We start from the raw sequence: 26,788 nt of genomic DNA on the forward strand, positions 1-26,788 counted from the left end.
ATGTTCGGGGGCTGAATAACCCAGTCAAGAGGCGGGCTGTGCTCTCCCTTCTGGAGAGTACCCAGGCGGACATCTGTCTCCTCCAGGAGACGCACCTCCTCTCGCAAGACACGCACAGACTCCGTTCTCATAAGTTCCCTTCACAGTTTTTCTCCTCTTGTACCACTAAAACAGCAGGGGTGGCGATACTAGTGGCCAGACACTTTCGGGGAGAGGTCCTCCACAAGTTTACTGAACAAAAAGGCAGGCTCCTTGCGTATCGGTTCAGGATAGGGGGCCTCCTATTTACGATCGGATCCCTATATAGCCCTAATGAAAGGCAGGACCGCTTTTTGCAGACCGCGATCGAGGACACCACTTCCTCCCAAGACCGCTACATTATACTGGGCGGTGATTTTAACATGGTCTTTAACTCTGCATTAGATAGATCGGCACAACGCTCCCCGCAGGTAGGGGAACTCTCTGCGGACCGTAAGGCCCAGCTGAGGTCGACCTCCTGGATTTGTGGCGACACACACACCCTACGAGTAGGGACTACTCATACTATTCCCATGCGCACAAGACGTACGCGAGGCTGGACCATCTTTTGGTCACCTCCCCAGTACAGGCGCTAACGTCGGGGTCGGAGATAGGTGTGATATCCCTCTCGGACCACGCCCCAGTTGAGGCTACGCTGCGTTTGCCGCCAGCTGCTTCTCGGCCCAGAACGTGGCGTCTACGTGACACGCTGTTACACAGGAAGGAGGTGGTGGCCCGTGTTGAGGAGGCGATCCGAGAATATCAGTCCCATAATGACAAAGCCGACACTAGCCGGGCCACGCAATGGGCGGCACTGAAGGCTGTGATTCGAGGGGAATTCTTGGCAATCTCCGCGGCTGATAACAAAGAACGGCAGGCCAAGAGGGATGAACTTACAGGTCGGGTTAGAGAATTGGAACAGATACATCGTAGGACTGGGGCTCCCCGGATTTGGAGGCAGCTTAAGGAAGCGAGGAAGCTTTTGGCGGCCTTGGATCTTGATCGGGCGGAGTATGCGGCACTCCGGTTGCGTCACAATCTACGGGGGCCCTTTATTCTAGTGCTTTCTTAGGGAGTGTGGCACTTTTCTGTGTTGGAAATACCTTGTAACAGGCTTGCTCTCCTACCATGCCTCCCAGTTCTACTTTGGCGCTCTTGTAGAAGTCGGGGATCGTGTTATATGAAGCACCCGAGGAACAGTGGCCTCTACACCCTTCAAAACCATGGTGAGGGAAGACCAGCTGAAGCGCTTTGAAGCGGCACAAGAAACCCTAATAAAAATAAACATACTAAATATCTATATACGTGTGAACATTCCAGCTCATTGGGTCTGGCGCAAGGATTGTATGTGCTCCAGGCAAAAGGGTGCCTTGTGGGCGCTCTCTTCTAACAATTGGGCTATTTTGAGGTGTTTTGTAACAAACTAGTGCCCTCTCGTGTTGGAACACCACGGCAAGCGCCTTCAATGGACTCCACGTAGCACATGACCTTCAGCTTACCTTTGCCTTCAGCATAGCTACCCTCCCCCTCCCCACATGCCCCACGCTCTGAGGGCACCGGCACCCTAGGTGGCGGCAATTGTGTAACAGTCCCCAGCCCCATGCCAGCGCGGGTGACCCGGGAGGTGTCTTATATTTTGAAGTCAAGAGGAAAAAACTTCCCCTCCTTTGGCAACAAACTACAGCTCAGGGTAGATGGGGCGGGGCAGCTGATTGTGCATTGAAGCCCCCTAGGGAGCAAATTCGGCACCGGAAAAATGAAGTGTGCCAAAGTACAATGATTTACTCGTATTCGGTCCAGGAGCCTGAGGTATTCACCCACTTTGAGCAGCACGCCCAAGGGATGTACTGTAAAAATCTGCTTACTTCGATGTGAGGTTTACTCGCCCCACTTCCCACCCTCCCTCCAGCGTGTAGCCAGTGGAGTGATGCCTTGTTTGTCCAGTTTGCATTATTTAACAATTGACAGCCCAGGTTACACTTTTGGCCAAGAGCAGGTTCTTGACCCTTCAAAATTGTCCTGGCTAGTGACAATTTTCTACTACCTCTTGAAGAATTACGGCCGAAGAAGGCTGCCTGAGATAATGCTGGGGCTATGCCTACCGGAGCCACGTCTGCCAGAGCTAAGACCGCCTGAGCTAAGACTTCAATAGTTAGAACCACTTGGAATAACACAACCATAGAAAATGTCAAAGATACGTCTGCCGGGGCTAGGACCACCTGAGCTACGACTTCCATAGATAGAACCACTTGGAATAACACAACCATAGAAAATGTCAAAGATACGTCTGCCGGGGCTAGGACCACCTGAGCTACGACTTCCATAGATAGAACCACTTGGAATAATACAACCATAGAAAATGTCAGAGATACGTCTGCTGGAGATAAGAACGCCCAACCTAAGACCTCAATAGATAGAACCACTTGGAATAACACAACCATAGAAAATGTCGGATGTACGTCTGCTGGAGCTAAGACCACCTGAGCTAAGACTTCCATAGATAGAACCACTTGGAATAACACCACCATAGAAAATGTCGGAGATACGTCTGCCGGAGCTAAGGCAGCTGTAGCCAACTCTACTGGAGCTAAATTCACCAGGACTACATCTGCCAGTGATCAGACTGTCCCCGCTAAACCACACGATCTAGGGCCGCAATAGCTAAAACCACTTGACATAAGACCCCCAGAGATAACACCGGAGCTATGTCCGCTAGAAACATTCACCACCAGATAACCGACCGATGGAGCCAAGACCTTTAGAGCTAAGACTTCCGGGCTTAAGACCTCAATAGATAAAATCAATTGATATAAGATTGTCAAAAATAACGACTGCCGGAGCTAAAATTGCAAAACATAAAACCAATGGAAACAGGACCACCAGAGATAATACAGGAGCTTTGTCTGCTGGAGCCACGACCACAAGAGCTAAAACAACAAGAGCGAAAACCACTGGTGCTAACACTGTCAGAGCCGGGACTTCAGTAATTACCCAGTTTAAGGTACTCTCTCCATCTGCTGTGTTGCACAAAGTGTCAAATAGAGGTAGCAGAAGAGCTTCTATTGGCCAGAACCAGACAGAAAAAGTCACCAGGACAAACTCTCTTTCAAAGAAACTATATTATATATCACTATACAGGACAATCAGTGGTAGTTCTTTTTTTTTTTGCAGGAATTTTATAAAGCGCGAACTTGACCCGAAGGTATTGGATATTACACGAGCACCAGGCACGTTACATGAGGACATATTTATTTTTTAAGATTAAGTGATTTGCCCAGAATCACAGGATGTTGTGCGTCTTTGCCGAGACTCGAACCCTGTTCCCCAGATTTGAGGTGGACCGCCCTAGCCGTTAGGCCACATCCTCTCCATACGGAGGCCATAGTCTGGACAAAGAGCTTTCCTTCCGTCTAGACTAGAGGCTGCTGGAACTAGAGTTCTGCTGCAGCTTCCTGACTCGAGCACATAGTGTTGGCCTGGCCTACAAGTGCAAACACAGAGCACAAAAGTCAATACCCTACTCGCCCAAAGTGCACTTCAGTTATCTACCCACCAGGGGACTTATTCAAATATTGAATCGACAACATGACAAACTTTATTCATGTGTGCCTTTTCAGCACATATTTAAATGTCTACGCAACACAAAGTATAAGCATTGAGGAAACTGAAAATACTTATTTACCCTCACATTTTTGTTACACAATCTTTGTCAATAAGGATCCCACAGAGAAAGAAAGACTACTACCTTAAAGCTACCATCCCTGGAATTTATTTAGGATTCTTTCTAAATGGCAAAATAGACATGTCTAGCAAAGTGTTTCCAAGGCACACTTATTCTGCTTAAAATTTATTAAAATTCACTTGGGTTGTCAAACATTTAATAGCCTATCTATAAAATATATACGTGTTCTATTAGTTTACATGGACAACCTCAAATATCTTTTCACTTAGTTGGTCTGCCCAGTTTTCCGAGTAATTCAAGTAGTTACCAAATACTTATGTGGCAGCTGATGCAGAGTCCTGCTGTCACTGGATTTTATTTACAAAACAATCAAAAGTACTATGAATGGTAGTTCATTTGTCCATCAGAAGGCCTTATAAGAGGACAGACGGCGTTTCTCTTTGCAGCTGAGCTGGTTACATTTGTCTAAATATTTCCGTCTACTGAAAACACAGGAAGGGGAAATACAGAACTGAAGGAAGAGCTGCTGGGAAACAGGAAACTGGCCCAGCAGGCACTTAGACAGCCACCTGGGGACAAACTAACTGGCTGCTTTTACTCGAGGGGCTAGTTAGGCTTAAATTTTGAAGAAAACATTCTACGAATTACGTGCATAATTACGCATGGGGTTAATTACTAAAAAACCCATAGCAACAAAGCACATCTGGCCACAGGCCATTTCGCAAGTGCTGAGCAGGAAACCTGCAGATGGACAATTGAAAAGTGAAAAAGTAAACCCACAAAAGTTCTTGAACCCTCAAAAATGTAGACTTTGCAAGGGGGGAAAAGAAGACATTGTGCACTTGGTATGTCTGTGCCCTGCTATAGACTCAGAAAGGAGACTAATCCTCAGGAGGTTGTTTAATGCACGAGATATAAGAACCTGTAGACAAGCAATAATGGCGTGCTTAAGCCCGAATGACTTACCAATGAATGTTGCTTTTGTAAAAATTTTAAATGTGATTGCCAAAGGTCTTAAGCAAAATTTTACCTAGTCTTATTTTTTTTTTCTTTTAATGACATTTACTATTAGCACGATGTTTTAAATGTGTATTGATGCTGATATTTTCTCTAAGGTCACATTTTTGTAAGATTTTAATTAATCAAACAAATAAACTTAAACTTGAAACTTGAACCCTCAAAAATATCTTAAAAAATACAGATGATTAATATCCTGTTTGGGTAAAACGAATAAAATGCATTTACGAAGATTTACGCGGAAGATGTATGTATGTCTGTTGGAAACAAAAAGGTTTAATTTGCTACACTTAAAAAGAGGAAGGCATTTTATGCTTCTGTTTTGCGGAACTGTGAGCCTGCTGTAAGTAAAGGTCATAGCCTGACCTTGGCACTTCAGAAGATGCCAAGATGCCTTTTCCTACATTTGAATACGAATTAGTTACACATGAGCTGCTTACATTTACTTATGAAATTTACGCCTCTATTTACTATCAGTGAATCTGACACATTTAACTAAAGTGGAATTCACGTAACCACTGTGTATATAAGTACCTCTGGGTGCATTTTACTCCTAGGTAAATCACTCATTTATCAAAGATATAGGTATTTTTAGGAGCAAATGTTTGTTTTGAGAATCGACACCTCCTAAGTGCCTGTAGAAAAAAGTTTTGTGAAAGCCAATAGGCCGCGCCTTGGGACCCACTGGCTACAATGGTGTTTTAGCAATATGTTACTGTCTATACATTGTATATATGACATAAATAAGGACTTTGAATTTGCTAACAATTGCAACCTTTCTTTGCTTCACTGCAAATTGTATTGTAATTGGAGTTGACTTCACTAAGCATTGACAACACCAAGACTTTAAATTGCTTCGATTTTCCAGCTCCTGTACGGCACATGTGAGCCGAGCCACCTTTAGTCGTCCCAGTGAGTTCTGGTTGTGGGAGGGTGTTCATAATGGGCACAAATGAGAGCTTTGAAGCGGAGGCTGAAGACGATGCGAGTCAATGGACCACAACAGTGTTCGGATTACATGGGCATCCAAAACTGGGCCTCTCTAGCACACAAACAGCGATGGTCACATACATTGCAGTTGTAATGACCAATTCTAATAACTTAGAACAAAATAATTGAGGATACTGGTTTATATCAAACTTCTAACAAGCACTCACAAAGCAAATAGATCCAGCCTGGTTTACGCAGATACTTGTTGTTGTTGGGATTCAAATACTTCCCACATGGGGTAATAAAACAGACCACATCCTCCCAACCACACACCCTACACGTGCTACTAATGGAGGCAAGAACTCCATATAGGGGTGTTAAGCATTATACAAATGTTAATACGAAGCAAGTATTTTGAGCCCCAGCTGAAATATTGTGCATTTCAGTGCTCCTATTCCTTAAAAAACAAGGTCTTTTTCTGTGGGGTGGTGGGTATTTTGTTACAATCTTGCGCCCTCTTACGGTTATTTGTGAAGGAGCTGCAAGGCAGTTGCCTACAGTGACATTTATTGAGCTGTGGCTCTGCTAGTGGTTTGAGGCCGAATGAGCAGCAAACTAGAGTCGGTCACTGAATGTTTTCCTCCCTTGTAAATGTAAATGTAAATGTATTGGCATTTATATAGCGCACTACTTACCCGTAGGGTCCCAAGGCGCTTCGACCGCTGCGAAACCCTTCCTGGCTTCCCTGAGAGATGGTCCCTTAATGGGTATCTCCAGGGTGAGACCAGGCATCCCCGGCGGTCTGGTGGGGCCGTTAGTGAAGATGAGGCAAGCTAATGCCCAGAGTTGCCGAGTGTGATCGCTGATCAGAGTGGGCACCGAGGCGAGAGAATTATCGAGTCCGCTGACCCTGGTCCAGAAACCTGCCGCGCCGGGAATCGAACCCTGGTCCCGGGCCGTCCTCTGCTCTCGGGTCTGCCGCCTCTAACCAGTGAGCCACACTACTTCACTGCGTGCGTGCGGGCGTCACGCCATGGGGCCAATTCACAGAACTAATCTGAAGCAAAATCCTAAACGTACTACTTTTGGTATTCACAGAAGTCATTTAGTAGTAGGTTAGTTAGGATTTTGTCTTAAGTTAGGATTTTGTCTCAAATTAAACTTAAGTTAAACTTAAATTTGTCTTAAATTTTGGTCTTAAGTCAAAATCCTAACTTAAGATAAAATCCTAACTTAAGACAAAATCCTAACTTTACTACTACTAAATGCCTTCTGTGAATACCAAAAGTAGTAAGTTTAGGATCTTGTCTCAGATTAGTTCTGTGAATCGGCCCCTCAGATTCTATATCTTTCCCCTTGTACATTCAATGTTTTTGCTATGTTGTACAGCACTCCGATACTAATATTTGAAGTTGTTCGCGCTATATAAAACTTCATAAATAAATAAATAAATAACACAGCAGGGCACCAAGACAACACAAGTGTTTTTAAAATGAAAACTAATTCTGCCCTAGAAATGTCCTGGCTTTGGATGCATTGACATTTCATTAAACCCGCCTTTGTTTATATTTAGTTCTCTGGACTAACAGTGGCGTTATTTGTTGCTGTGATTCCCAATTAGATGGGCCTGAAAGAGGCCAGCCAAGCATGGCCATGGGGCCCTCTCTTTGTCTTGGTACAGGGGGGGGGGGGGGGGGGGGGGGGATGTTATCTGTGTGTAGTTACTGTAAAATCCGGCGGATTCTTCACATGGCCGGCCACAAACAAGGGCACATGGTTCCCCGATGAGGATTGAGAGGCCAGAGTAAAGGTGCTCTCGGAGGCAGCCCCATCTACCAGGAGAGTGGAAGAGCCGTGAGACCAATCACTGAATGGGCACTAAAACAAAAAAAAATATCCATGGAAAGAATATTTGCTCTTGACAAATATATTCTGTTCTAAACTTTAAATTCTCCTGTTTTGACAAATCATAGTTTTGTTAATAACACTCACACAGCCTCGCTTCGGAGAAACACTTTCTAGGGAGTCTTAAAGTTAGACAACGTTAAAAAATAAATAAAATAAAAAACTTTATGCAAAGGACACCGTGGGTCCTGACTACCCCAAGGAGCTCTGGGAATTGATATAAGACAGGAATGCGTAAGCTACGTAAAAGGAGGCGTGCATCCGAAAGGTGGAGTATGTGTTTATGCCATTTCAAAGGAGACAGCAAAAGGGTTTACTCCCATGTTGAAAAGCACCCTGAAACTGACAATTACCACACTGGTAATATTTGCGTTTTGCATTACAAATATCTGGAAAGGCTGCTATATCTATTTGCTTATTTTCAAAATGAGTAATGTATTTAGTAAACAAATTGATGACACGCGACTGTCATTTACGTTAGGAGTTAATTCAAAACATTAACATTAATATGTAATTGAATTGTAAAAATTGCGTTCCATTCATAGATTTCTAAGAGCTGCCCCTGCAGGGCTGCCTTTCTTGAATGACTGTATTATCAATCTACGTTTGAGAACAAGCGCACACTTTATACTATTTACAAGCTCTCGCCAAGACCCTCCTTCATCATCGTCATCATCATCATCATCATCACTACAGAAAACTGAAACTGAAAAGAGACTGGTAATATGCAAATCTCAGATCTATAGGTTTTACACCTGCTAGGTTTTACGCCAGCTTGAAGTTCAAAGTCCTGATCTCTAGTACATAGGTGAAAGATGTTTTTCGTAATTACTCCTACTGAAAATTTGGAAGGACTGCACTTTGTGATAGTTTAGTAAGAAGCTAATGAGAGCATGGGCATTCAGAAAACGTCATTTTCAAAGCCCAGCTGTTTTGTCAATTACATATTCACATATGAGATACCTTAATTACGTCCGTTCACTTGATGGACCCAACAGGACAGTGGTGATGCCATGGGTTTCAGTCTGCTGCTAGATGTGAGGAAAGCTGCTGAGAACTGCCTGTCCATGACTGTGCGAGCTGATACTTTGGTGATAGAGGTAAGACGGGTTGCGGAGTACTGGCCTCTTGTTAGAAGTAAGTTTACTCGCTGACTTACTGCCCTTCCTTCAATGGGGCAAGTTGACAGTCTGGTGCTGGAGGTGAGACGAGTCGCTCAGTACTGCTTCTCCTTCGAGTGAGCGAGATCATAGTCTGGTGCCACAAGTAAGGCAAGTCGCTGACTGGTGAGTACATGACGACGTGATCTTCAGCAAGGACACCTCACCATGGAACTCTTACTGATGGCTGCCCGATCTCGGACCCACGCCCAAGCTACGAACCTCAGAATAATCATCAAGAGAAAGCTGGACATTAACGCACAAGTCAACATCATCACTACATTCTTCTTTCACACCCTGAAGATGCTGAGGAAGATCTGTGAATGGTTCCCAAGCACCACTAGTGCCTTAGTCACCAGCAAGTTGGCCTACGGGAACGCGCTCTACGCTGGGATCAGCAAGCAACTCACTAGAAGACTATAAACCACCCAGTACTTGGCAGTCAGGCTCATCTTCAACGCCCTACACAGAGTTCACATCAGACCAACCATTGGCTCCTGATACACAAACAGCTCATTTCAAACTCCTCACACACACACATTCAAGGCGATACACAACTTGAGACCCAACTACCTGAACGGCGGCATCTCATTCCACCAGAGGTGGACGAGCCAACAGATTTACAGGAAGAGCCGAGCCAGAGCTGAGCCAATGGTCTGGCTCGGATCTTACAGCTCGTGCACGAGCCAAGCCCTGAATATGCTTGCTATGTAAAACACATAACAAACATCACATAAAATATGATAATACAGCATAAAAATTCAAAAAAGTGTATTTACACATGAAGCTTTGACATTACTAAATCACATCACCAGGGTCGAGTCTCAACAGGGATGCTCAACGTCTTGTGTTTCTGGGTAAAAACCTGCTGCTCCCAAAATTGTGTGCAATTCATGCAGCCATGTAACCACCTGCTGCACCCAAAACTGTGTGCATCTGAAGTAGCCATGACTTAACCTACAGCTATAAACCTGCTGCAACTCATGCAGCCATGTAAACTACTTGCACAAAACCTGCGGCACCAAAATCTGTGTTCAATTCATGCAGGGTGTAACCACCTGCACCAAACCTGCTGCACCAAAAACTGAGTAAAGGTCAAGCAGCCCTTTAACAGCTGCCACGAAACCTGCTGCGCCCAATGCTGACAATCATGCAGCTAAAAGTGTGTGCTACTCCTGCAGCCATGTATCCACCTGCAGCAAACCTGCTGCACACAAATTGTGTGCAGTTCACACAATCATTTAACTGCTACCACCAAACCTGCTGCACCCTTTTGTGTGTAGTTCAAGCAACCATTTAACCACCTCCTGCACTCAAAACTGGCGCATTTCACGCAACCATTTATTCACCTGCAGCACATATGATTCACTCAAAGTAGAGGGTTCCGAGAACCCGCTCTGCAGCACAGTCAGTTGTCTTGGTGCATATGGGCGGAGCAGCTCTGCAAGCAGTGGCCAAGTGCCTTTGGCATGACATAGGAGAGGTGCCTGGGTGAGCTGTTACTTCGAACACTGACATTACAGCGCAGCAGCGGCACACCTTGGAACCCTTGCACCTCCAACCCCAGCCAAATTAAGGAGTCTGGAAAGATGAAAAGCTGAACCCAAAGGATGAAAGGTGCACCAGCCGGGATTTGAACCTGTGATCATAATGTCCTACACAGGTCCCTGCAGTGGATGTACAAGTCCACCGAGCCACCAAACCTGGCTCTGCTCAGGGAGAATAATCTTTTAAGGTGAGACAGGAAGCTAACAATTAGGAAGATTGAGGCCTTTGACTTTCTACTAAGACCAACAATTAGGGTGTCAAAATCTTTGAAAGATAAGTGTTCACCTGCTCATGGGACACATTTCAAACACTGCTAAAACTCTCAGCTGAAGTTTGATTTCAACCAGCAGCTTAGGCTGAGCCGTTTTTAGTGCTCCCTGAAAGAATGAAGCCACCAGCCGCTATGCATCTGGGTTCAGTGTCATAAATATACACCTATTCCCCTTTCTCATTGGCCTGTGTATGGCCCAGGGCTGTTCTTCGCACTGCTCTGATTACTTTTATTTGAGATGGGGAGAGCAGTTTTTTTTAAACCTGGCAAAGTTTTGTGAAGTTCTGATTGTAACCCTTCAGAAACTTTGCAAAGTTTCCCCGTGTACCTTAGCTTGTGCAAAGTTTTTCGCTGCATTGAGGGATAATGCTCGCTGCTTAGGGACATAAGTATCAATGTCATTGGACGCAGTCAATGCTAGAAAGGGATGCAGAATCGCGCTCTGGAAATTACCTTTAGCAGAGTTGTTTGCATTATGGCAAATGTTTCTAGAATGTTTCTGTCCAAGTCTAAATTTAGCTGTTTTTGTATACACAATAACACTGAAATAACTGATTCGTGTACGTATATAATATGCAGAATCATGTTGTTAGTTAAAAAAGGATATGTGTAACATGATTTGCTGCAAAATTAGGATTTTAACATGCAAGTGACAAAGTGAAACCTTTGCAATGATTAACAATAAAAAATGTGCACAAGCTACATAACGCTCCTCCTCATTCGATTCCCCTTTTTCTAATTCTGCATGTTATGCTTCCTGCTAAATTGTTCATCATCCCATGTACTGATTTCCCCATCCGAACTTTGGCTCTGTGACATTTCTGTACCTTCCATCCCTTTTCAATTCCTTTGTTCTGTACATCATATTTCTTTTCAATATTCCATCAAAGAGATCTTCTCCAAGGTTCAGCACACACTATAATGTCATCTATGCATCCCAGTTTCAGGCCTTCCCTGCCCACTTACTTCCCAACCCATCCATGCTCGGCTTCTCCTCAGGTCCTCCCAGTGAGCGGAGTCCGCAGTTTCTAAACTTGACGCGCTCCGCAGTTATCACCGGTAGCAATGGACCGAAGACCTAGCGGGTTTCCTCACGCACAAGGAAATGGTTAACCATTGAACCCGGTGAGCCGGGGCCACGGAGAGCTCCTGGCGTCTCCCAGGTCAGGAAGGAGGCTTGGATAGTTTCATGCTTGAGCAACACTCACCCAAGGGTGCACTCCTTGGACGCCAGAGGGAAGTCTGGCAATACTCACTCCAAGGCCCAATAGATAATTCTGTGTTAATGCCCTAATAATTAATATCGAAGAACTGGAATGGTGAGAGCGGCCCGGAGACAATGTAGAGCTTCGGGGCCAATAATGCTTATAATAGACCTTCTGCTCCAAGAGGCCAACACTTGTCGTTTTGTTTCTCCGTGTTTATTGTAGATCATTGTATCTCACGATATGGAATGTTCTAACAGCATTATCGCTCACTGCCCAGTCCTATGGCATTTCTTAAAGGCCCAGGCCTGAGTTATAGGCCGAGCCGCAACCAAGGAGGAGGGGGGCCTTTACCAATAGGTGTAGCTGCAACACCAGGGCTATCATGCTTTTTATGGCACAAAAAATGTCCATGCAAGATTGGATAAGTTCACAATCTGTGCATCTTGACCTACTTACTAATGTTGTATCATAGATACTACTGCTTCAGAGATAGGAGCCTCTAAGCCACAAACACAGAAATGTTAAAAGCTGCTCCCCAGGAATACCACAGCAGGTGCGAGCAGCTTTGCCCACTCCAGCTATTTTCCTTTCCTTCTGGTGTTGTAGTTTCCCCTTATAAACTGTAAAACAACAAGTACTAGTAAAAAACTAAAAAACATAACGGGAGGCGCTGCTTCAGCGGGGTTGGGGACACTTGCAAAAGCTCTTTTTTTACTGCAAGTCCTTTATTTAGTTTCAAATAAATAACATCAACCTATAAAAAAAATGAATCCCACACTACTTTTATGCCTTTCCAATCATGACATACCTTTACAGCTCACGTTAACCCACTCTTTACCCCCACACATTCCCACACACACCAAACTGCCTCTTATACAAACTCAATTTGATGCTTAACGCGAAAAACAATACTTTTGAAATAACTAACACCAAATGATTAACGACAAAGCTGAAGAACAGAGATGTGCATGAAAAGGACTCTTTATGCGCCTCTGGGATGTGTTTTCCAAGCAATGCAAACATTTACTCTGGCAAACGACCTCTCCCCTGCACTGCTGCTTATCTGTTGTAGCCGACGAGTGGGGGTTGCAAGCTCCAAAGTCCCAGGTTTGGCCGGATCCCCCGTAACTTTGCAACAGACTCGCGTGTGACCTTGCTCACCTGATTAAAGTAACAGCTCCCACCCAGAGAATGCCTAAGTGCTCGAATCCAGCTGCTCTGAAGAGCACCGAGAGCAGATCTCACCTTGAAACAGAAGCCACAATATGACTGGAGCACCGAAGGTCATTGTGACTGCTGTGAGAAACAGACAATCACCACATGCACTACCCTACAACACAACACATGAAGACCGAGCTCGAAACTAACATCCAACGCAGCAGAGGAGCTATTCTATACAGATGGTGCCACCCTGGGCACAGAGTCACTCTCTGCCAGCGCAAAACATGCTCTGTCATACAGAGGACACAGGGAGAGAACTCCGGACACACACACAACACACTTCAAACATGCCATTAGATCACTCACTACCGCCACTCGCCTGACAAACATGAACTTCACCCAGACAGCGGGCATGTGCCATCGTATAAGAACCATAAGTGATTCTGTACAGCCATCCAGTCTAAACCATCACATAGCAAAAACAACCACACCCAACTCACTGAAGTTCACAGATTCACCAACAGAGGAAAAAACCCTCCATAACACTGACTGACAGCAAGACCTGACAAGCTGAATCAATTCAGCACCATTTTGCAACACCAACCCCTGACTACCAAAAGAGCTACCTACATTCACCAGCACAAATTAAGCAGTGCCCGCAATGTCATGCAAAAATTTGTTTTTGCACTATAGAAATTGCAATAATATAAAGTAACAAAATCAACACTCCTTACTTTGCCCATTGAGTTCTCTGGGTCGGTTTGTAGCGCCTGTCCCAAATAATGTCACCAAGATACTTACTGGTCCTTTCTTCACGACACGTATGTTTCATCCTCGTCACCTCCGAGGGGTCTTGGCTTCCAGTGAAGACCTCAGAACAAGACTAGGTCTCCTGCAAGAGCAAAGGAGCCTCTTTCCAACACCAGCTCTCCTGCTAAGAGTCGGAGTCAGACGCAGGTCCTACATCCGTACTCCCGCCTGGACGCTCGCCGCTGCGCAGCCGGTTATCTGCTTGCATCGCTTCCTCTTAATACCTAACTGCGCAGAGTTAGCCGGGATGCTGTTGAACTGGTCCAGTTAAAACAAAACGAGAGGGGAAAAAAATCAATTTCTGTGATGATCCAGCAGGCCGCTCATGAAGGTTCACTGACTTTTCAAGATCAATTAGGGGAAAATCAGAGATCCCTCTCATTTGCAAATCCCTATTCGGAGTCAGAGACCGGGGCGGTGCCAGGGCAGGCCTGGGCAGAGAGCTCGGTTCATTATAGCACAAATGCAGCAGATAGATTGCAGTACTGAGCAATGACAGCTCATTAACCAGAATATTTCAGGGAACAGAACCTCAATTCAAATGGGACAGAATGTATTAAGCAAGCTCTAAAATGGCCTGACGCAGGCAAAACGCGAAACGGTAGCCATCCGCGAATTCAATGTTAACGGACAGTCCAAGCAAATCGAGTCTGACGTGGGAAAAAGCAGAACGAAATCTGATCAACACAAAGTATTTTTGGGAAGTGAGAAATAAAGGTAGTCGTTCATGGAAGCATTTTAAGGACGTGTCCCTGCATCTCATTGCACTGTCTAGAATGTCACATTTGTTGAAAAGTGTTCCAAATGGCTCCGATATTCATGCAGAAAAAGTGTGGCTGTACGGAGACAAGGCAGCTGGCCAAAATGGCTTTGAGGTGTGCAGCTATGGCAGGGCTCAGAGCTTTACTTTCTTCCATTGCCTCCTGGTTCCTTTAGTCTTGAAAATGCACTCTTTCACTGCACTGAAATTCCCTGCAGTGAATGCCAATGGTATGCCCTAGCAGCTGTTGCTTCATCGCTTTGCATCCTGGTACAGGTAGTCATAAGGATTCAGCATGTTTCTTCAATTCATTTCTTAATTTATTTTGGGGTTGGCTGTAGTTGTCGAAGTGCAATAAACCGGATCAAACAGGCGAGGGCACTGCACTCATTTACTCTACAGTTGACAAAGCCTGCAACCAACTTCCCTCCTATTCACAGAGTTATCAGAAAATACATGTATTACCTTGTGGTTTTGATTAAATTATCCCTTTAAATGCTACACTCACATCTTAAACAGCTGTCCAAGGTTGGTCACTGCCAGAAGCAGCTGCCCAAGGCCGGTCAGGGCTATTTCAACCTCAAATTTAATTGAAGAAACTTTTCTAAAACGTGGGCTTCTTTCTGCTGTTTTGTTTCAAAGACATTTACATGTGGTAGGAACCAGCAGGTCGTTATCTGTAGACCTCCGATCAGTTTTATACACTTCGCTCTACTCAGCTAGTCTCCCCAAGGCAGGCCCTATACATGGAGCAGGCCTACATACAACCATCTGGGAGCAAGCAGCGGAGAGCGATTCATTGCAATAGTGGGTCAACAAACTTTCAAATGTTCACCCCTGCCAGTGTTCAATCAGATAAAGTGTTCAGTGCTGCAAGGGCAGGCCATGTCTGTTTATCTCTAATGCAGGGAGTCTGTTTTTACTTAAAATGCAAACAGAAAAATAACATTACAGGCACTAAGCGATACCGTTTAACAGGCTGGAAAGAGTTGCAGACCCAACTCGTCATTCATCATTCTGAGTAGAAATGAGGCATCATGGCAGGGCACTGTGAGGGGAGGGGGTCACCTGGAGTCCTGATAAATACCCTGGACAAAAGGGCAACATTTTTCCCACACCCTCCAGTCAAGTTTACCCATTATTCACAATCATACCCTTCATACATCATGGATAGCAAAGAGAGTCGGATTTAAAAACCAGACAAGGTTTGTTCTATGTTCCTTTAAGAACAAAACACGTTAAGTGCAAGCTGGACATAAAGGCAATTAAGCACGTAAGGTACATTTGTGAAAGCCTAGAGTAAGCACACATGCACACAATGGAAAGCGTGCTTTACAACTGACTCACCAGCCACAGACCCCCAAGGGGCTGTGCCACAGTGAAATACTATGTGTGCACTCTGGAATGTTGAACAAGCCATTGCAAAGATTACTTGTGCCAACCACTAGCCTTCAATTACAACCTGTCTAAACATCCTTAGGCAATTAAGTTAAGAGCAAAACACACATACTGTGAAATGGTTGTAATAGCCATCAGATGCCTTCTGGTGGACAGGGGCCCTCTTTAGTTAATTGGGCATGGAAACCAACCCTGGAAGAACTCAGAACCACTTGCAGTCACACATTTCTCCAAAAAAGGAGAAATGACAAACAAATACGTGTTTAGCCCCGCTCTGCCTCGATATAAACTGAATGGATTATTTGCCCAGCTGGCTTAGTGCTCCAGCGCTCAGATGCCGCTGGATTTGTACTACGGCACTCAGTTTTGGCCTCTGGCAAAAGTTGTAAATACGATTTCATGCCCGGGCAAAAAAAAGACAATTTTACAGATTTCTTAGAATAATTTTTATGGAGCCTATAATTACCTCTCCGCATGCCCTACACGGGTTCACCATTAAGTGTTGATAAGTACTGCACCAGGGCCCGGTTTGATGCGTCAAGAGTACGTTAGTCCACTGCAGGGATCTTTGTGACCCAATGCTCACTGTTTCCAGGACTACGTTGTCTACTCAGGCTTTCACCATTCTGAGGTCAATAAAATGGGTACCACTGCCCCAAGTAACAAACAGTAGTTACTTGTTAATAGCGCCAAGAAAGCATGTGGGGTTGAGCATGCGCTTCACAGATAAGTCTGTTATCTTTTAGTATTTGCACAACTATTTCAAATCAACTCCTTAGCCTTTTCTCTTCAATACCTATCCCAGTACTCTTTGTCCATGTTATGTTGACCTGCAGTGGATGCAGTGTATGCAGTGTGTGCGCAATGGTCAGACCTGACCATCTGTAACATCTGGCACAAAGTCACTCAGCCTATGTGCAGGCATGGGAGACTGCCTGGCAGAGGCAGGCGCCGTTAGTCAATGCACCGGTTTCTTAATCTAGTGTGTCGAATCCACGAACTGGATTAAAATCCCACTAATAGTGACTCAGCCTTTCCTCTTTGAAGGTTGATAAAATGAGTACCACTAAGATGGATACTAGTGATGTCCATTATATGGTGTACAGATATCACAGAGCCCTTTAAGCGCTACACTGTTTGATGCTGCAATACCACCGGTAGGGGCATGAAGATGACACCCCTGTCTGGGTCATAATTACTTTCTTGCTTAAACTAGGAGACGAAGCATGACCTTGCACACTGCTCACCCTAGTGCCCTCCGAAACAGGCGGAGAGAGTCAAACGAGGATCCTAATATGTCATCAAGAGATCACAATGGGGTCACCCGGGGAAGCCTTAACTTTCAATAACTCACATCTAACTCAGTAGAGTTGAAAATGGAGGCTGAGGGGTCCCGAATAGTCCAGCTTGAACTAGGGACGGAAAACAAGGCGCACCAATGATGGTCTGAGGAACACATGTGTAAAGAGTCTAGTGGTTGTAGACACTTGCTCTGAACACATGTTCACCGAGTGAATCTCTTCAAAGCGCAGCCGGCTTCCTGCGTCCATAAGTACTTTCTAAACGCATGATGCACAGCTCTACAACGGCATTAACTGAGTAAGAATGTTGCATGTCAAACCCATGTTCACCAAGTTATCCAAAGGGTAGTATTAGTAGGGCAGTCTACCCAGGCAATGCGTAGCTCCACAGCAGAATCCTTTGAGTAAGCATGTTGTATGTCATACTCACGCTCGCCAAGTTATCCTCCTCATCTGACTGCAGGTTTTCTACACCCGTAGGCACGGTATAGACAGACGAGGCGCAGCTCCACAGTGGCATTCACTGAGTAGGCTTGTTTTAAGTCATACTCATGCACACCAAGTTATCGTCTTCTACATAAGTAGCCACGTTCGCATAGGCAATGAGCAGCTCTCCAGAGGCAGTGACTGAGAAGGCATATTATATGTCAAACCAACACTCACCAAGTTATGCTTCTCCAAAGGTAGGCAGTCTTCTGTATCATCAGACGTGGCTACATGGGAGAAACGCAGCTCCACAGTGGAAGTCACTGAGCAGGCATGTTGTATGTCAAAGCCATGTTTACTGAGTTATCCTCTTTGAAGGGAAGCCAGCCTTCTGCAAAAGGTGGTACAGTCTACTCCGGCGATGCACTGCTCCACGTGACATCCATTGAGTAAGCACCTTGTATACGACACTCATAAAGTTATCCTCTTCTAAGAGAAGTCAGTTTTCAGCATCAGTCGGTAGAGTGTTCTCAGGCGCTGCGCAGCTCCTCAGTGACATCCAGTGAGTAAGCACCTTGTATGCCACACTCATCCAGTTATCCTCTTCGGAAAGAAGTACGTTTTCAGCATCAGTAGGTAGTGTGTTCTCAGGCGCTGCACAGCTCCTCAGTGACATCCAGTGAGTAAGCACCTTGTATGCCACACCCATCCAGTTATCCTCTTCTAAGAGAAGTCAGTTTTCAGCATCAGTCGGTAGAGTGTTCTCAGGCGCTGCGCAGCTCCTCAGTGACATCCAGTGAGTAAGCACCTTGTATGCCACACTCATCCAGTTATCCTCTTCGGAAAGAAGTACGTTATCAGCATCAGTAGGTAGAGTGTTCTCAGGCGCTGCACAGCTCCTCAGTGACATCCAGTGAGTAAGCACCTTGTATGCCACACTCATCCAGTTATCCTCTTCGGAAAGAAGTATGTTTTCAGCATCAGTAGGTAGAGTGTTCTCAGGCGTTGCACAGCTCCTCAGTGACATCCAGTGAGTAAGCACCTTGTATGCCACACTCATCAAGTTATCCTCTTCGAAGAGAAGTCAGTTTTCAGCATCAGTAGGTAGAGTGTTCTCAGGCGCTGCACAGCTCCTCAGTGACATCCAGTGAGTAAGCACCTTGTATGCCACACTCATCCAGTTATCCTCTTCGAAGAGAAGTCAGTTTTCTACATCAGTAGGTAGAGTGTTCTCAGGCGCTGCACAGCTCCTCAGTGACATCCAGTGAGTAAGCACCTTGAAGGTCAAACCAAAGTTCTGTTTCTTCAGAAAGTGGAGGCTGGGAGGCCAGGCACAGTCTTCAGTTCCCTTGTCCAATGGCAGCACAGCATGAGTAAACTCCAGGGGAGTCTTGATTCCCACATAAAGAACTGCTCCGGTGAAGGTCACTTCTCATTGATGGCTTTTCTGAAATAATTGTAGTTGACAGGTTCAAAACAGGAGACAAAGGCGTCAGTATCTGCTGCACTGGGAACCGTCCTGTGGGCCAGGAGAAGGCTTCAAATGGCCTCCGCGTGCACAGTTAATGTTTAACGACTCGTTGAGGGGATGGGTTAAGGATTAAAATGGGGTTCATTTCAGCAACCTTCATCCTGAGTGTTAGCATACGGTAAAAGGCTCGTTGTAATTAAATGACCTTCAGCCCATCATCTGATACGCTTTCAGACCCGCAGGTCCAGTCTGGGCTAGTAAAACATTACCCAGGCTAGTCAAAATGAACTTATTCCAAGTCACTAGGATACAAAAATGTTATTTTAACAGAATGCACGAAAATAGAGAGGTGGTCAAGTGGCTGTTAAGTGTTATATGGGGAGCCCTATATTCAAATCTCGGCTTCAGCACATATTTAGCAAAATGTGTGACCTTTGGCAAAGGGACTAAGCCCCCCTCCCATACGTTAGTACACTTAACTAGATAATAGGGCAGCTTTTAGTAGTTGGCTGTATTTAAAAAATCTTCACATTGGTGCTCAATCTACACTCTTATTTAACACAGACACACAAGTAAGTCTGTGACAGTACTCACACGTGCCCAGGAAGACCCTGGAGCACTTAACTTCCCCTCTTCTTTACCTTTGTAGAATCAAAAATGTATCTTATACCAATGTTATTGTATCAAGTTTACTGCTTCCTATTTTTGGGGGTGGGAATATGGGACCAGACAGGAGGAAATGGGAAGGGTTGCTGATTCTGCCCTCAACCTGTTTTGTTTAATTGGGGTCTCCCCAGTCCTCTACCAGCCCATCCCTCAAACTTGTTTGTATCCTTTTCTTGAATCGGTGGTTTGCCATCGACAAAGGCCGTCTTCTGTGTTCCCTTGTTTGGCTTTGAGGCAAATTAATAGCCAGATATACTAACATGTTATACAGCCACAAACCAGAGCTTGCAACAGTAAAAAAGACTTTTCCTACATAAAATCCCACTCTAGGAGTCAGTAAAGGTTTACCTGCCCCTAAAATGGGATTGCAACTGTTAGAGATTATTTAACTGCAAGGAGCATGTTTGGGGTTTCCCTTCCAAATGCCAAATCTGCGCCCTATGTATCCATGGTTTGAATCTGTAATTCTGTTTGTAAGCCACTGAAAAGAGACTGATCCTCAAGTCGGAATGGTAACTCACTTTAAAGAGGTAAGGGGTCTCATTTGGAGAACTACTACTTTGTGAACGTGAGAAACAGTTTCTAGAGGAGTTGGAAGTGTACAGGAGATCGCTGCCAAATCTCAGCAAAACTTTTAAAACTTTGAACAAAAAAAACAACTAAAAAGCTGGTTTCCTTTAATGAAAGTGGGTTGCTTTAAAATAAAAAAATAAAAAAGCTACTTTATTTAAATGCAATCACAGACATCATAGTGAACAACTGGCCCTCGCAGGCCACCTTCCCTTTGCTTGTATTCAATTGAAGGGAGTTGAAATTTGTGAATTAGTTAATAAATATTGACTAGGCAGGTTAGACTGCGACCCAATCGGATTCTGAATTTTACTAACCAACTTATTATTAGTAGATAGGTTGCTTCACATAATTCAATACTGGTTGCAGAAATACTGGCCCTAAATTGCAAGCAGTTTTTGCGAGCAGTAGAAAGATACATCTGTCCCTTCAATCGCACCCACAATTTGGCCTATTACTTTTTTTCTAACTTTTTCCCACATCAGGTTTCGTCACGCCTGTGGTTACTGACCTTAGTCAAGCAGTAGAATTTGGGTCTCAGAGGGCCCAGAACAATTAAAGAGAAGCGCAAATGAAATAAGTGTGAAAATGTTGACAGCGAGGTCACAACCCTGTCAATTGGGGGTTACTAAAGTAAAAAGTGTCATGGCAGTGAAAAGTTTGAGGACATTCACCTGGCTTTAAACCGTTGGAAGTAAATGTAGGAAAACACTTTTGTTTTGTCATTTCTTCTTGGCCTCTGCTGCCCCCTGCAGCCACTTTCCTAACAGCAGTTTAGATGAATATAAGAACTGCACATGCGGTTTTAACAACTAAAACAAACAACGACACCTGTGCTACTGGTATAATGTGTAACTGGAAACTGAAGCTGTGACCTTTCTTACATTATTAATAACAAAGACAATATTTACTCAGAAACCCTGGACGGTGGGAATTCGCCAATCTCTAGCCTGGCTGCTGAACAAGTACAGATTGCTGCTTTGTACGCTATGGACTATGGGGCTTATTTTTCAACCCATTTTCATACTCACAACTTGTGCTTAATTTGGCCTGTGGTTTTTGGTACTCAGCCCGGCACTTTACACCAGCGCTTTTTATGAGCACCAGTTACGGACACATTAATTTAAGGTAGGCACAGGGAGATTAAGTGATTTGACCAGAATCCCAGCCGACGCTGAGATCTGAACCTGGTTCCCCAGTTCCGAAGACAGCAGCTCTGGACATTATGCCACATCCTCTTACCACTTTCATGGTTAGTAGTTGGTTATGTTTGAGGTGGCACATACAGGACAAATGGGCTGGTGCAAGCTGCCTCCTGACGAGAGCCCTGGCATTTTTTTTCCTCAAACCAACCACTGCTCACAACACCTGCCATTCATAAAACAGCAGACCTTTCACAGCGTACAAAGGCCGCACTGCAAGTTGGAAATTAGTCTGAGATTTGCTAAATAAACTTTACAATTGTCACTCTGCAACCAGAATTGAGGTAAAACAACTACTGATGCGACACCTAATCCCTAAATGAGATGCCATCCCATTCACAAGTTGGAGGCCTGGTTTGGCTCACACCTTGTCAGTGTGAGTGTTTGGAATCAGAGAAGGCAGACAGTAGTGCAGGAGAACACTGCATGATCCCTCGATGTCATTCACTTGAATTCTGACTTTTATTTTAAAGAAACTCTTGCCTCTTAAAGGGACAAGGGTTCTAAAAAAAACCTGAATTCAGTAAATAAGAATGCATGAGTGGAGGTTTGCTGTCCCTCGTAGACTGTTTTCCTGCATTTGTAGGGAGTTGCTAAAGGGCACCTTGTCTTACACAAGAGTTGTTGTGACTTCCAGGCTCTTGGTAAGTCCCAGAACCTGTGGTGAATCTATGCATATGCAGGCCCCAAAACTATGGATTCTCTGAAGTCAGACGTTAAGGTTTGGAGAAGTGGGTGTTTCCTGGCAAGTGGTACAGAGAGGGCATTTTAATGCTGTTTTGACCAGCTTTAACAATGGTTTTTAAAACCTATTTGAACATCTACATGTTGCCATTATTTAGAGAAGGTTGGAAGTGCAAAAAAATCTGTTAACTGTGCAGTAAGGAGATTATTGCATATTTTGCAAGATTTTCCTATTTGGTTTAAAACGAGGATAATGCCTCATCTCTTTTGTGCCATTAGCATCATGCTGTATTTACACCAGTAACGACCCTAATCGGTCCAATGACACTGGTAGAAGGGGCACCAGTGCTTGATTTGTAAAATAAAAGTGCCAGGGTCCTAGTCAGGAGGCCACCACCCATTGCCCCTGCCTGTGCTGACAATAATACCTACTAACCATGACACGTCTACAAGGCTGACAATTTGGACTATTCCATGGCGCCCAAAGCTATACGAATAGCTTGGGAGGCTGGTATTAGTCATTTGTAATGTATAAATAATTATTAAACAACTGTTGGTGTGCTCATTTTAAAATTAGACAGACGGCACCACCATGTGGTGGACTATCATAAGTACCCGGGTCTATAATTAAGTGCTGGTGCCAAGCATCGGAAACCACTGGCTCAAATTAAGCACTGAATTGGGCTCTAAAAGTAGGGCTGCCTCTACATTGAACTGCAAATGTTTCACCACCAGAGAACTGGGAGACCCAATCCAGATGAGCGATGGATTTGCAGATCTTGACGAGTAGCAGGGCAAGAGACTACTTCAAACCAGAATGTCAACCCAGGTCAGCTTGCAGCAATGAACAACCTTCTGTTCAATTCAGATATTTTTCTGCAATCTTAAGCAGAGCTTAGCCGCGCTATAAAGCAATTACGATCATAAATGCGACTTACAACACTGTACAATTCGCCAGCATGGCAGCTGTCATAAATAGGTGTCCAGAGGGGTCGGTAGAAGCCACTTCCGCCTAGAGTTCCTTTCAAGGCTCTCCCTTGCTTGTCATACAGCTTGGGCCATCCGGTAAGGTTTCCCACCCTGGAAACACTTTCAAAAATACTTGTGTGAAAGTCCGCTGTAAGCACCTATCATGGTGGGAAAGGAAAGCAAACACTACTATGGAGGTGACGTGGAAGGGGGTTGCAACACAAATTGCTTTTCCTGGAAAGAAAATAAACAAGGATTAGCTTAGCACATATATCTCAGTTTATTGTGATAACACATGCAGTGTTAACACATCTGGATGAGACTCTTGACAGTTGGGCAGCAGTAGCCAAGAGAAAGTGATGTAGTTGTGAAGTACTACCTCGGTTAGTGCACTGCAAGCACTGGAGCGGTGGCGGAAGGATACACCTAATAATCAGCTAACAGCATTCAATGAGCGATGAACAGTCAGACCTCTGGGTGCAGCAATATGTGGCTTACAAAGTCTCCAGCCAATGGTAGAAAGGATTTATTCCAAGGAAGCCAATGGTTGAATGAGAAGAACCCAAAGGCCGAATGAGAAGAACCCAAAGGCCACTCTATGTACGTTGCCATCACTAGGTCTGTTTGACACTAGGGCTGTCAAACCAGACCCAAAAATATAAAAGTTGCCAGTGCAAACATACATTCCACATGATTTGCACATGCTTGTGATAAATCTGCATGAATCAATATTTGCAAGGTGATGTTCTGGAAATCTACAACAGTTGAAGGAGGAAACCTGCTGCGGCAAATATACTCCCCTTCGCTTTATGAAGATGGCCATATGCTTCTGACCAGTAGACACCACATAGCTGGAAACGAGCCAAATGGTTTTATAGCGCCGAGTTATCTGAAGTGTAAAGGTTTTATTTTCTGACAGCAGACTTTGAAAGCTGCCTGACCTCCCCAGCGCGGGGGCAGGAGCTCGGGTTACTTCAAGCAACGACAGACCGCAATGAATACCTCGAAGGTCCCTCGCTGCCGGGGGTGAATGTGGCCGCGTCTATCCTCGACTACAAAGTGTCATATTTATAGATCAAGTGCCTGCCTATAAACCACACCGAGCAGCTGCAGAGCCCAGGCTGGCATCCGGCTCGAGCCACCGGCAATCCTCGCCAGCCAATGGCATCACACGCTCCTGGCGCCGCCATCAGCGCTCTGACGTCACGAATATCGCGCGATGAGGGAGAAGGCATGGCTCCGCGGGAAATGGACCGGGCAACCATCAGCAAAAGTGGAGGAGGGCAGTGTCTGAACCACACAAACCCTGCTATTTCAGTAGCACAGCAAACACAGGGTCCTCAATTTCTACTCATTTGAACATCCTTATGAATCGCCATTGCTCGTCCCATTGTGCCACTCAAAATAGGGTGACCAGGAGTCCCAGATTTGCCAGGACGGTCTCCGTTTTTCACCAGCAGTCCCGGCATATTTCAAGAAATTTAGCACATGTCCCAGTTTTTGAAGAGGGACGACTGAAAATGGCTGGGGTTGCTTTTTCATGTTTTACAAAGCAGGGATAGTTTGCAGTTGTTTCAGGAAAGCAATTTCATTAACAGTCAAGCTGCTAGGCCTAAAATTGCATTTCATATATGTTCTTACTGCCTGTTCTATAATTTTCTGCTGATGAGCGCTGTCATTCTATGCGCAATGCGCCGTCTAGAAGTAAAATTGTAGTCCTTCTATTTTTTGTGACATGTCCCGGTTTTTGGCTTTAAAATTCTGGTCACCCTACCCACATGGATTTCTAATACTTTCAGAAATGGCGGCAATTCCCTGAAATGAAGGGAGGAGGGTGTAACTTTGAATACGCTTTAGTCACAAGAAGCAACCATTAACCTTGATGATGGGCCTGCAGAAATTTGTGTTTTTTAAAACATTTGTTCGATGCTCATGACTATTACAGCACGTATAATTTACAGAATGTAATTACAGGCAAACCTGGGCCCAAACTGGCACCAAGACAACCATCCATAACTTATCTGGGCAGTTTGGAGTAACTAATGACGGAAACAAATATAAACATACAATCTATTTCCTCTGCCAGAGGTCAGACCATAGAGAGGTCATAATTAATCAACAAAAAGCAAGCTGACATAGAAGGTTTTGAATGCTTACCAAAAGCAACATACTAAGGGCAGCTGCAAAGGAAGAGGAGGTGAAATGGAGATCCCGGGAGAGAGCAGCAGCAGAATAGGCCCATGTAAAGATTTATGTGCCCAGGAACAGTCTCGTATGTACACGCACAGTGTCATATAGCCATCACATTCTAGCTCAGGCACTGCAGCCATTTACCCTTCGAATGGCATAGTACGGCAAGTACAGCCTCCTATGCTCCATAGAGGCACAGAATCCAAGGCACAGTCCTAGCCCGGTCAGATACGGCCATCGTATGCCCAGGCACAGCGCATGCCAAATAAACCCTCAGATACCAATGTACACCATCAATGACAAGCCAAACTCACATGCCATAAAAAAACCTCACATGCTCTTTTTACCCAATCAGATGCCAGTTTCAGCCTTCAACGCCTTATAACACCTCATATACCTAGCGACATTCTCTCATGCTCAGGTACAGCCCCGCTACCATCATCATATGCCACGCTACAGCCTCACATGCCAAAGTACTGCAGTGATATGTCAGGGGCAGCCTTATATGACAATGTACAGCCATCGAGAATAGGTTCAGCCTCATGGGCCTGAGTGCGCTGCCAAATATATCCATGCATTGCCTCTTTATATACATATATATAAACACACACATATACATATCAAAATCATATAAAAGCATATTATCTATATATAAACATATATGTAACTTTTATAATTAATAATATACATATTGTTAAATAAGATACGCTATAAGTCGTTGTACTACACTTGAAGCCTTTCGGAATGTCTCCAAGTACAAACACGCACCTTCTACTTGCAATTCATGATGTCTTTATTTACCTTAAGAGTGACATCATTTGCAACGTTTACATCCTATTAAATTTCCAAAAACTCCAAACTCAAGGCCTCATTATAACATCTTGCAAATTCAGAAACATTCAAGTCTTGCACTACTACAAGCTACTCCCCACGTAGTAGCTCATCTGGTGCAAAATGGCTAGATATTTCAACATCCTCCCATTTAAGGGAATTGCACTGGCTCACATTTGAAGTCAGAATTAACCCCCAAACCTCTGTATCACATACAAAATTAACTATATTGGTCTACCGAGATATATGACAGGAAATTATACACCGCAGGAGATCAACAGGCAGCAGGAGCAAGACACACCCCTAAATTCCAAAAGCCAAAAAAAGAAAAAACACTGAATTAACCTTTCTGTAACATGGGACCAATAACTTTGAACCTTCTGTGTGAAGAACTAATGCCTCATTTAGAGTTTGACGTACACAGCACTCCGATGCAAATACGCAGAGTATTATGTCCGCCAACCCCTGTCTTCCAAACCCTAGGTACCCCGCCTCATTTACAGATGGGCAGACCGTAAGATTTCATTGATGGAGCCTCCACTGGCTCTGTAAACAGAAAGCGTCCTCCACAAAGTAGGGGCCATCAGAGGAAAGAGTACACTGCGCCATA

General features: G+C 44.6%; 1 protein-coding gene across 10 annotated transcripts in view; it reads right to left on the reverse strand.

Annotated features, from left to right (window-relative positions):
* NAV2 (neuron navigator 2) overlaps window positions 1–26,788 on the reverse strand; it is a 669,134-nt gene that overhangs the window by 304,965 nt on the left and 337,381 nt on the right. The window contains exon 1 of one of the 10 annotated variants that reach the window (XM_086959518.1): window positions 13,702–13,855. The exons of the other annotated variants lie outside the window; for them this stretch is intronic. Within the exon in view, the coding sequence (XP_086815644.1) occupies window positions 13,702–13,732 (31 nt within the window). The 5' untranslated portion in view covers window positions 13,733–13,855. Of the gene's footprint in view, window positions 1–13,701; window positions 13,856–26,788 lie in introns of those variants that run through there. 10 annotated transcript variants of the gene reach the window in all.

The sequence above is a fragment of the Lissotriton vulgaris genome, chromosome 2_2, assembly GCF_964263255.1.
Source record: "Lissotriton vulgaris chromosome 2_2, aLisVul1.2, whole genome shotgun sequence".
NCBI lineage: Eukaryota > Metazoa > Chordata > Amphibia > Caudata > Salamandridae > Lissotriton > Lissotriton vulgaris.